The sequence below is a fragment of the Lissotriton helveticus genome, chromosome 9 (assembly GCF_964261635.1).
Source record: "Lissotriton helveticus chromosome 9, aLisHel1.1, whole genome shotgun sequence".
NCBI classification, from domain to species: Eukaryota; Metazoa; Chordata; class Amphibia; order Caudata; family Salamandridae; genus Lissotriton; species Lissotriton helveticus.
In genome coordinates this window covers 959,761,807-959,774,944 of record NC_136070.1, presented here as the reverse complement: position 1 = coordinate 959,774,944, position 13,138 = coordinate 959,761,807, and the positions used below count along the sequence as shown (strand labels likewise).

Below are 13,138 nucleotides of genomic sequence, written 5' to 3'. Positions count from 1 at the left end.
TGCAAGTGTTGGGTGAAATAGGCAGGCAACTTTTACGTCTACGAAAGAGAGGATAGTCACAATCTGTGTCACTGGGTCGGGTCCAGATAAAACTAGGAAAGAGACTCGCGAGTGAAGGCAGAAACACAGAAATAGTTAGCAAGCGAAACATTGAGACACACAGTCCCTTGTTAAAACAAACTATAACCTAATGAAAACAAATGAACATAGGAGTGAACTAACTAGGAAAAAATTCCATATTCGAATATTGTTGTATATAGTTGACTGCAACAATCATTTTGGCCCTACGTTTGCCAAATTGTCCTGTTCAGAGAGGCCCCCTGATCGTATCTCAAGAGAAACAGAATCGAGTGCTCCCCGAGACACTGACAGTTAACCTACCTCTTTAGTGTGACCCAGATCTGTATCAATGTCCAGGTTCAACTCTGTGTGGGTACAGGTCACGCTAGGAACACTCATGTGCAACTCCACCGAGCCATCCTCCAGTGTAGAGGCTCAACAGCATGCCTGATGGTGGGAGGGTCCCCTGTCCTAGAGGGTTCACACCCGACTCTGCTTCACACTTTTTCATTTTTATCTCTCGCCAACTTGCTCCAAGAGAGTGCGCTTGCAGCTAGGATCAGGGTCCAAGTAGCAAAGGACCAGAGACAGGCAGCCTGCTGGAGTATGTAATACAGAGCCAGGATATGGCCTATAGACATAATCGTCCCCACACCAGGCAGCTGAGTAGGGAATCTCTGTGCTGAAAACAAGGAGTAAGATAACAGAAAAGAGATTTAGACAGAAGAGCTAGGATGGCTATGGGGTGGGGGGCAGATGCAGCGACAAAGGATTGGTGAACCTATCATTCGATGTAGGAATCTGTAGTGAGGGGTTAACAAACAATTGCAGCACAGTTAGCGCTCTCGCAAGTATGTGCATTTTGCCAAGTAAGTAAAGCCGAACGTTCTCATCTAAGATGACGGCGATAGCTGCAAGCTTTTAATCTGTGTGGTGGAGCCACTTCAGTCTGGTATTGCTGCCCTCATGGGAGGGGCCAGTGCTGGAGGCTTGATGTCGCAGATGCCACTGGAAGAAGCGGTGGTTGCAGCCAGGCATGGGATTTCAAAACTATTTAAATCGGCGCACAGTGCTAGTTTAGAACAACGCTCATTCTATGCAGTGAAGCACGGGATTTGAAAAAGAATGCAATTGGCACACAGCGCTAGTTAATAACAGTGCTCCTTTTGTGCAGCCAGGCACCACATTTAAACAAGTACACAAACATGCACACCCTGACAGACCTTGCGCAGCTAGACAAACGCCACTGCCTCACCAAAAACGAGAAATGCAAATCAAATCAAGCGGGGTACCACAAAGGCAGCCGCGTGTTCATTTTTGCAAGTGAAAGCGCAATACGAAAATAAACACGCAGCTGACTTTGCCAAAGCCTAATGTGAAGAAAAAAGTGCGTACCGTGTAATGAAGGAGAGAGTCTCACGCCGACAGTAAACGATCCAATCCCGTTGGGCGTGGCCAAAAGGAGAAAAGGCGCAACAAGGAGGGCCTAAGAAGCCTCCTTTACAATGAGAAGCCTGCGTTTAGCCTAAGCTATGGCGCGAGCCAATGGGAAGAGGGGGCGTGGCTTCAAGTCCTCAACCGTATTGATTTCAAGTAGATCTCGGATGCCGAGAGCAGCACATGCGCGCTGCTATCGTCAGCCGAGACCTAAAAAGTCACTATTTCCACTGCACCAGGCAGGATTCCATTCTGTGACTCTCTGGTCATACACAAACATTTGTGGCGACTGCATTAACCAACTGAGATTCCATCCTTTCTGAATGCCTTTTTCACTGATCAATTTGTGTGAGTTATTTTTGTTATTTTATATGCAGTTAACATGAAGTTGAAAGAAACACTACAAACCAGCTGCTGAATATTTTGTTTATTCTATGCTGGTAAGTCACCCACCAGCACGCTGACTGACCTCTGCCCCATGGCACTTAAAATCACAGTTCCATTGCTTTTTTAATGCCCTTTTGGTTCATGTAAATGAAGATAGCCTGGAAACGGGACCAATAGACAAGTTCACGCTTCCAGGCCATCTTCATTTACAAGATTTACAAGTCTTTACTGAGAGATATGCGGCCCCTGAGAATGCAGCCACGAACCCCCAGGGGGGCACGCCCCACAGTTTGAAAACCTCTGGATAAGGCAATGGAAATTTTTCTTTGTCCTGTATGTGCTTGCTCCCACAATACCACCATGCAGAAGTACCTTTTCAGTGCCTGAAATGTTACATGGCAGTATTACTGTAGGCGTTGACTGTAACATTTAAATGGCTTCCGCTTAAGTTGAAAAAACACGGCTAACTAACCTCCAAAGCATTCTGGAAATAATTATTTTATTGTTGTACTCTTCTTGCTCACGTCACACCTTGCTTCGCTCCTCTTCCAGTTAATCTGTCTGATCAACCCACGTTTAACGTTACTTGCTTCTCAACAGTGTCTCACTGCCGTAACGCACATTGCAATCTTCCTGAGACTCTCAGGTACAGTTTACCTTGGAACTCGCTTCCTGGCTTTAGGCGAGCTTTTCTTTCCCCTCTCATACATCTTATGTTGTCTTAGTTTTCCTCTTTTAGCTGATATTCCCCCTTGCTCCATGTCTCAGTTGCTATCCTCCCTCTCCTGTGCCCCAATCAAACTTTACACACCCTCTCAGCCCCCTTTTCACATTGGCTTCTCTACACTGTCTTCCTTATCGCTTCATCGTGCTTCCTCTTCTGTCTATAACACCTTGCATATTCTGATAAGGCTGCGACAGACTTCTAGAAAGTGCAATCCCTGGCATAGTCACCCCCCTCTATGCCACATTTGTCCTGCCAGTGAATTCCACACAAAACGTGTGTGTTAAACTGAATTCCTTATTATCCCTTTTACCCGAAATGCAATCTGAACCCCGCCCTCCTCCTATCTCTTCACCCTGCTTCCTTTTCTGTCTAGACCAAAATCCATTCCCTCTCTCCCGATACCTCTTCTAACCTGTTTGCCTAGTGCATCTTCGCATGTTCTATAGATAAGAAGTAGTAAAGTTGTAACAGGCTTCTGTAAAGTGCAGTCCGGTGCATAGTCCTCATCCTCTGTGCCACATCTGTCCTGCCAGTAAATTCCTCACAAAACCTGGGTGTTAAGTTGTATTCCCCGCCATCCATTTTTGCCCAAGATGCAATCTGTTTTAATCTTATCTGCTAAAAATTTGTTAGGCTGTTCCTTTGATTTCAGTGCTAACTCATGCTCATGTAGGTTTGAGTATTGCAATTCCTGCAGAAATCTGCAGCAAAAGTGGCCTTTGACTTGGAACCGGCTGGCCATGTTTGCCAGTGTCTGAAGGCATTACATTGGCTTCTTGAGGAACAAAGCATCTCCTTAAAGATTTTTTTGTATTAATTGGTTGCTGCTTTTCAGGGAAGCTTTGATGATCTAACTTTGTCCTGGTTAACATCGCATTACTTACTTTTCACTGCTGTACCCGGGAACTAGATTTGTATGCATCTGCTTTCGTTTTCAATGTCAAGAAAACGTTTGGATGCATGTACCTGCTCAATTAATGCCATTCAAGTTGAGTGTAGAATGGTCCTTGAAGATTTCCATATGCGTGGTGTGAACCTGGAGGAAAACAAAGGCGACAGCTTTCTCCATTTGGTTCTCTTACCTTAAAAACACACCCAGAGCTCGAGATAATAAAAAAATTGGATTACGTCTTTAAATGTTGCACTTGTGTGCCATGATCCCCATTGTGGAATGCCGTTGAGATGATCTTCCTGAACGAACATGACTGATCTGTCCATAAACACGGTGCCGAGACAGCCATCCTATTTTGCTACAAGTGCTATTAAGCTAATGAACTTGTGGACAGGTGCGTTGTGCATTCCACATGTTTAATTTACTTCTCTGTGAAGGAGAAGCTGTTTATTAGATTAGGAATCACTGATAAATAGAGCATGTATTTACAATACATCTGCCTCTTCTGTTAAGCCCAATATGAGCTGTCCTGAGTTAGACTATTTTTCAAAAGCATGTGTGCAAAGACAGCTGAACCCTGTCAAACGAGACCAAGTACAGCAGAAAATAGGTTGCTGCTCAGTCTTTGCCTCAGTAGGGAGTAATATGTTATGGCTTTAATCTGGCTGTGGCATTATATGAAACCTCAAAAAACCTATGAAGGCCTGGTAGACCCAGTGGACATTTTCTATGGTAGATGTTTGTGAACCTAACATGCACTTCCGATTAAAATTGACAGAAAACAATTCTTTTATGGCTGGATATTTTCCAAAAAGTACATGCTTCATTGCATTAATTTTAAAGTTACTGTTTTGGGGGTCTCAATCACTTTGGGAATGAAAATTTTGGTTCCAATGTTACAAACATATGTTTTTTGCACTATTTTACTTCGGTTATTTTTGTATAATTCACCAATCCATCCACATGTGACATTAACAAAGTGCCCTCTTTCAAACATCGTTTCTTTTCTCTTTACCCTCGGATTGAGGAGTTTTTTTTAATGAAAGGCATTAGCAAGATAGGCTTTTGCGTTGTAAAAGAATCCTTACCAAAAATGTATTTAAGCCAGTGGGTTCACTTCCCCGTCCAATTGAGTAACTGAATATACATAGGAATAGCCTCTTTAGCAATTCACCCCGTGTGTGATTACCTTGCTCTTATGGCATGTGTGGTGGTCGTCACTCTTGCAGCGTTATTTAAAAGATAAATGGTAAACTTGTGGTCTTTGTTCATTTCTGGGGCAACAGTCTGTCATCGTTCAGTTTAGGCTACACATTGTGTTGATACGCACTGTATGAGCACCAAACCTCACCAAGAGGCTCATTTTCAGTACTGTGGGTACAATGTACCATCGCATGCACGTCATTACATGACTGAATCTATCTTCTTTTTCATTTGATTTTACCTACCATTTCCCCTATCAGTGTTAATTAAGTTACAAACACGAACATGTTTATTTTTGTAAAATCCCTTTCTGGGAGAATCCGAAATTTCAGGTCACATTTGAAGAACATGGAATTCATGAACTGGTGAAGTGATATTGATATCGATGTGTCGGAGATCTGTATTTTTAGTATTAGATATTTTAGCAATTTATGCAATAAATGTAATACAAACCTAGAACTATAAAATCAGCAAAGGTGAAGAATGGTGGTTAAAACGTACAAAGTAAGTTAGGTGGCATAATCTCTAAAGCTTTTCGGGGTTGACTGACAAACTCTAGAATGCAGGCTGCAATCAATCTAGAGTTTGTCAGGCGAGTAGTTTGCAATACTAGCCTCTTTTCTGTCTCACCAGGTTCCAGACGGACAGATTTACTGAGTTCCCTGGCCACCCATTGGCCCTGAATTTAACACTTAGCAGTCCATCTCTTCAAAACTTGGTCACTTAATGGAGTCTTCATTGTCTTTCCCACTGTCAGGAACACATACCCTGTCAACACATGGTCTTCTTTCCTGGTTTTGAAATTGTGTGTGTGTGTATATATATATATATATATATATATATCGCTGTACACTGCTACAGTACCATCGGGTACAACATAAGCACCAGTAGATTTTCCAATGCTATCTCTCCATGAGAGTGTTCTTATTTGGATATCCCACCTGCGCCAGTGAGTGCAAAGGGTTGCATCCTGTCAAAAGATAATATTTATGCTGGCATAATCGCTTTTTCTATGGAAGCACTGGCATCTAACTGGAGATTAAGAGGGCACTTGCCTTAGATCTCCAGGTACCTAAATGAGCTCAGTGGTGAGTAAGATGCCACACTTCAAGCCTTTCAAGTCAGTCTCTGGAACATGAATGTTAGGCACCCAAGGACAGCCTTTATCTTCTCTTGGATATATCCCAGTTTAGAGTGATGAGGATTCAGCAGCAAAAACCATGTAAACAATTACAAAACAAGCATTGGCAAATGCCTATAGACTGGAGGCCAAAGCCAGACCTTTTGGCTTTTCACTGCCCGTTTGTTGGGTTGTTTCAACTCAGTCAAGAATCAAAAAGAGGGGGCCTATGAGCCAGATGAAGGTCCAGTACCCGTGCTTCTCACTATAATTGACAAGTCTAATCAGTGTCAGTACTTGTACCTATGTGGAGGTGTAGAAAGCGTTAAAGAAATGGTTGGAATATATGGTTCCAGGGAGATCTTCCTTATTTTGAAGTGTTTCCCTTTCACAACCTTGTGGGTGTCATGCCTCATCATCAGGCATTTTGCTCCTCTTGGGGCCGGCACTGCAATGCCCACGGGCCCTGCGAGAGGGCTCTTTGTCAGAGATCTTTTCTCATATCAGTTGTGACGGTGCATGTGTGGGTTATAATGTGAAGATTGTGATCTTAAAATTACCTAAAGAAATCAAATTTAATTCAGAGACCTTTCAGTAAGGTGAAAACTAAAATGCTGTAGTGTGCGCAAATTTATGATGCACCACTACTCAGTGAGAGTGTTGTAGTGAACTACTGAGGTTTTACTGTTCAGGTATTCAGGACCTGAATAGTGAAATCTCGATAGTTCACTACAACACACTCAATGAGTAGTGGCGTATCATAACCTTGCACACACTATCGAGGTTTCACTATTAAGGTATTCAGGATATCTGACAAAGAGCCCTCTCGCAGGCCCCTTGGGGCATTGCAATGCCGGCCCACAAGGAGCAAAACGCCCGATGAAGCATGACACCCACAAAGGTGTGTGAGGGCAGCACTTCCAAATAAGGAAGATCCCCTTCGAACCATATATTCCAACCACTTCTTTAACGTTTTCTTCACCCTCTCCACATAGGAACAAATACCCACACTGATTAGACGTGGTTTCACCTCCGCTCATATATCTGGGGTTTGGCTCCTTGAAGCAGACTAATTTGCTTCTCATGTGTCGGCCAAGAAATGTCTCAGTACATTGTATTTTAATAAAGTATCCACAATAACGGCCAAATCCTTATCCCTCATTAGGTGTATTTCTGGTGACGAAGCTCACGCTAAAACCTAGCATCAGAGTTGATTGTACCTGAATGAGTCTGCCAGTTGATTTCCAGTATCAGTGGCGGTACTGTTTGGTTTCCAGACATGTGATTTGTAGCCAAGGGTCAGTCGTTTTATGATTAGAACAATGTTACATTTAAAGAGCTCACTACGCATCAGTCCATTCCCAGTATTGCAGTGCTTGATATAAACCACTGTGACCTCAGCTTCCCTTGCTCAGAGCAGACATTTGTTTTTCTGGTATGATTTCTATAAAGGCTTGCTATGTGTAGTCCAGGGCTTATTATTTGAGTGTTCTCATTATAGAACATTCAGTAACAAAGGAAAGCGTTTACATAAGCCTGTATTAAAGGAAAGTAATAGATGCCACAGTAAACAGTTGATCAAAGACAGTAACGCACATAGGTCTGAGCGTATGATGCAAACGGTAACAGGATGTATTTGTCAACTGTTTACTTAACAAATCAACCTGAGGAAATTTGTCTTATTTGGAACTATTTGCTTTTTCCTAATGCAATCCGCCATCCAAAGCCACATACAATACAGAACTCCTTCATGTATATTCAAAACGGCTCATAAATGTCATGTATTTGGCGATCTTGGGCTCTTAACAGCACTCGCTACTTACCAGCCATCAGAGCAGCTTAAACCAGCTTTCACGACGCCTTCAAACCTTTAGGGAACTATTAAAAACAACAACCTGCTGATCGACAACTAATATCATTGGGTCTTTTGTTACTGTTAAATAATAAAAATAAAAAAATATATATATGTATGTATATATATATATACATCACGCTCAAACTCCACCTTTCTGTGAAGCACTCTTGGGTGGGTGCTTGTATGCGGCCGTAGACTCCGCTATTTTATTGAAGCTCTATCTTCTTCAATTGCAAACTTTATTCAGCAGCAAGCAACAAACGCGTTTTGGTGAACTGCCTTCCTCTGTGTTATATATATGTGTGTGTGTGTGTGTGTGTGTGTGTGTGTGTGTGTGTGTGTGTGTGTGTGTGTGTGTGTGTGTGTGTGTGTGTGTGTGTGTGTGTGTGTGTGTGTGTGTGTGTGTGTGTGTGTGTGTGTGTGTGTGTGTATATATGTGTATATATGTGTATATATATGTATATGAGTAATATAACGTTAAAACAGTACTTCAGTCACCTTCATGCATGCAACCTGGCACCATTACCTATAGTTGGCAGTCGCCGATGTGGAGTTGCTGAGCTCAACTCATCAAACCTTTACTCATATAACCATTCTTTATACAACCAGCATAGTATATTAGACCACCCTCACTCACTTAGACGGTGCCAAAGCCACAAGGCTTAGCAGGTGCTACTATCATCATAGCACATACATCCTCAAACAGAACATTTTAAGCAAAGTCAGACCTGGACGGCAGCAGTATGGAATCAAAGCTATATATTTGGCTAACTGTTCTACACCGATAGCACTGACGCTCATGGTTGGGAATAGACAGCCGTGCAATTGAATGGAACAAAGTATAAGCTCCACAGTCCTATTGCCCACCTTCAAAGTACACCGCTAAGACCCATTGCAGGGTCTGACCCATCAAATTAACCCCAATGAACCAATACTACTAGCTATTATATATTTTGTATCAAATAAACCGATCTACAGTAATGAAAACTATGACACAGGCCATGCTGATTGTCAATGTGATGTACTAGAACAAAAAATTACAAAACCATACACGTGACCTTCCTGGCCTTACGTAGCTCCTTTTGGTGGTTCGATGAAGGGTCTGAATGGTCCATGCTACAGCACCACTTGCATTTCCTCCATTTGGAAACTGTGAGGGCCTACACGCCGTCAACGGTTTGTCGACTGGCAGTGGACCTGTTCTTAGTTATGTATCTTATTGCTAATTCTGCAGCCAGAATGAAAGTAGCCTCAATGCGTTTCTGCACCCCAAGATAACTTATTTAGTGATCACATCTGCCTCCATGGACATCATGCTGTGTTCCGCTGGGATACAGTTGCTTTGGAATTTTGCTATTGAACCTTTTTGGAGTAGTGTGCTGTTTAGCCACAAGGCCCTAAAAACGTTCTCTTTAAGTATAATGTATCTGCTTCTGCTTTCTCCTCTTCCCTCTGTATTTTTTTCAAGTTTATCTACACAGACAATGAGAATGGGAGAGAATCTAGCCATATGAGTTGTTAAAAAAGTAACATTTATGGCAACTCCTAGGTCTCTACGTTCTCACGCATTATTAAAACCCTACTACAAATACTTAAGCCATCAGTTAAGAGCAAACACCTGATTGACTCATTTTATAAAATAAGGGAATGCCAATGGGGGTGTGACCACAGACAACGCATTCCAAATGCATGATGGCAAGCACCCAATGTTATGATTTAGTTATAGCTGTAGTTTTCGCCGCCCCCACTGGGAGGCGCAAACCGATATACTGATGGCGGGAGAGAGCAATTCGCACTATAATCAACGGTCACCATAAATGTACTTGTATCCCTTTAGCCACACTTCCGAGCCTCTTACTAATTTACAGATATAATATAGGAGAGAACATTAAGAAGGACGAGTACGCAAGTTTACTGGTAAGTTTTGTTTTCTTCTAAAAGTAATACACAATAGTTAACGGTTCGCTCATTTGCGGTCATACTCCTATGTGCACACCAGAAGGAGTTTGTAGTCATGCAAAGAGTTGTACAGTGAACATAGGAGCAATTACTCTAGAGTTTTATCTGTGTATCCCCGAAAAATCTGTGGAAAAGGACTTGTGTAGTTAATAGCATCTCATCCTTTCGTCCATCTTAAGCGACAAATAAATGACCAGCACTTAAAGGTTTACAATAAGACAATGTTTATAAACGGTTTTCATTTCCATCTCCGATATATGTCGCCCATAATTAACATATTTGCTCCTTGCACTTACCTGTTGTGATGGTGATCAAAACTCGTTTTAAATAACTCGAACATCCATGTTAGCTCAACTTCTAATGGTCAGCGTCATACTTGCTAAGAGCACATTTGCACTCTGTCATAAAGCTTTTTTCTCAAACATGTAATGATCACCTTCTGAAAATAGGCTCTAAATGTTGCATCATCCGTTTGTAAGGTTTTATTTTATGTTGTGGGTGGCTGGGGGGTGGATACGTAACCAGACCTACGATCAGAAATGGACTGGCTTTGGGAATGGGATGTTAACAGTGGTGGAGATGAAGAAAGTATTCTTTGAATTGTGGCTTATTTGCATTTTCGTGAGAGGCACTAACACAACTCCCGTCTGTATTTGACTGCTGTCCCCAGGTTACAGCCACGACTCCGTCTGCGTGGAGTTTCCCCTCTTGGAGCAGGCCATCGGATGCATGGAATCCAACCAGGTTGCTTTATACTTCGGTCGAATTCTGCTGGAAAGGATTGTGGATTGTGTCTTTAGGAGAGATCATGTGGCTGGGTGGGACAGATCTCCGAGGGGAGGAGGGGAGACTTTTTGTTGGTTACTGTTAGAGATTAGAGCCGTGCGAGAACTGGCTCTGTAGGTCTAGGACACCAAGCATCTGCCAATACAACACGCCTACTCAAAGAATTTGGGTGAGCTGCTTCGGATATTTTTAAGTTCCTGATTTCAGCTCCTGCTAGTTTCCTTCATGGGAATTGTGTTTGTAAAAGAAGTTGCATGTTTGCAAAAGGTACTTCCATGTTGCGCGTAACACAAACACTTTTTGGACAGCGCCGCTTATTGTTACTTTTTCATTTAGCTGATTCATCATATAAAAATACAATGGCACCGTACAGGTTTTTATGTACTGAGTTTGAGTGTGTGCGTATGCCCTTTTGTGTATATGACACATTCTTGTGAGGCTACTCTTTTTGTTTAACTATTTCCCCTCACCAAAGTAGCAGCTGATACTAAATTGTCTGCATGCTTTCTCTGTATACCATTTTGGTTAAAGCAAAGTTCTCCCGAATGACGTGAATTCAGCCAGCTGTTTTCTTGATTTCTTGTTGCATTGAAACTTTTCAACACTGATAGCAGTATGCAATGGTATTATAAACGTTGACAAGTAGCTTTTCTGTTGGAATACTAACACGCGTACTCGATCATTCATGAGTCCAAAGAGGATTCCAGATTTGCAATCATGATCTTCTATACTTTCCAGTGATTGGGGCAACTATCCATAGTAAAAGGATGTTTCTCTAGAAAGATGGAGTATGTTAATCTGGTGGCCTATTTGCTCTCCAAATAGCTATTGTTATCCATGTTTTGTTAGTGTTAGCACATCTACACCACTATCACATCTACGCCATTGATGTCCTCAAAACGGAAGACAAATCCAAACTTCTTACATAGCACCCCCATTTTCCAGTCCAGTGTTTTTCTTTTTTTTAATTAAAAAAAGACTTACTATTTAAATAATGTAATTTCGAGTAGTTGCCTCCTTTTAAAAGAAGAACTTTGGTTCTTGGATGTTTTTTGTTTGTATGTGTGACTGTTTAACCTAGCTCTTGATTGCATGTAACATTTGTAAAAGCTTTTTATGAGATACTCTCAGGATTGACATTGAAAGGTTGCTCTTATTGACCACAGTACGATAGAATAAATGCTCTGAAACATGTTGAACCAGACACTATCCATTTGGCTTATAAATCTGTTTTAATTCACCTGATGGACCATACGACCCGAAAGCCTGTAGTTGTGCTATTTTACCACCCTTCAAAAAAATGATGAAGCACAGCCTCTCATCTGCAACATCAGTTGGGAATTTTCAAAATCGACTTCTGTTTCTGCTAAGTGCTCAAAGGGAAACAAATAACTTCCATGTGTACATCACAGGAATATGTGTAAAAAAATCACTCACATCTTAGGGTTACCCTTCTAGTCCAGCTTCTTCACAGCACATCAATACAGGTCATTACTTTAAAATTTCTCCCTAATTTGTAGTGGACAAAAGTGTTATTCCTAAATTTCCCTTCTCTTATTAAATTAGGAAATGGACATCTTAAAGGCTGGGCAAATGTTGCACCTTTAGACTTTTCTTGATTTTTGTATTGCGCAAATATACTTGCACACAGTTTGTACCCAGGCACATCCCCTTATCTGATACAAGTCTTCATTTGGCCCAGCTTCCCTCCATCTGTTCATTCCCTTAATTTTTATTAATTGTTTGTCGGCTGTCTGTGGAAAAAAAAGAAATTTATAAGACAAGAGGGTACTAAAGATTCCCTCCAAGATATTTTGATTTGTGTGATGAGTGCCAATCTACACGAGTAATGAACACAAGACTATCATTTGCATGCGACCTTTGCCTCATTTGTGTATCGTTATATTTAAACAAATAGGCCCAATGTTTTTAATTTCTATGCAGGATGCTGAGGATGCCTGCCTGTGATCTCCTGTGACCTTATAGTTACAGCAATTTAGTTGTGCTTATTCTTTGCATGTGATGCTCAATTTTGGACCTTTGTGTACGTAGGTTTTATGACTTAAAAGCTTGCTTCGATAAAAATGCAGTTTATCCGGTTACTTGCACAAAAGGTAAAGTTCATGCCACTCCTATTTCATTTCATACAGTAAATCACTTCCTCAGATAACCTTCATGGAGCAAACAAATAAGGATCTGGAAGCCTTAGCAGATGAGTTATTGGCAGATATTTTTCTCCCTGCGTTTTATACTAATCGCTACTTTTTTTATACCTGACTTCATGCCATCTGGAAATGATGGGCTTCAGGTTTTATTTTTTTCACAATACTGGTTTTCTGTAAGAATGTGATGGTCCTCTCTTTATATGCACATCATGGGTGCATCAGCATGCAACTCAACCAATTAAGAAGGCAAAGTAGTAACTTTTACTATTTGAGTCCCTGCTTGAAAAAACATGGCACTTGCTGCTCCCAGAATTAGGGACCTGTAGCTTTTCTCATGAAGTTGTGAATCTTCATTCTAGTAGGATTCATTTGTACTTTTCCAACTTTTGAGTCCAGTCTTCATTTGTGCAGATGGTAGCTTAGTGGGCACGGGCGCTTATCTTTGGGGAAGGGGACTAATTTTTCACCGTTAGACTTAGTCGAAGAGCCAAGGAGCAAATCCGTGAAAAGTTGAAAGTTAAAGACAGGAGAACCTCGGCAGAGTAAG

At 41.5% G+C, this 13,138-nt stretch overlaps 1 protein-coding gene across 4 annotated transcripts in view; it reads left to right on the top strand.

The window, feature by feature from the left end:
* Window positions 1-13,138, top strand: part of LOC144782087 (RNA-binding protein 6-like) — a 1,028,143-nt gene that overhangs the window by 481,889 nt on the left and 533,116 nt on the right. For all 4 annotated transcript variants that reach the window (XM_078661245.1, XM_078661243.1, XM_078661244.1 and 1 more), the window contains one exon: window positions 10,311-10,384. In XM_078661245.1, coding sequence (XP_078517371.1) covers window positions 10,311-10,384 — 74 coding nt within the window. The remainder of the gene's footprint in view (window positions 1-10,310; window positions 10,385-13,138) is intronic.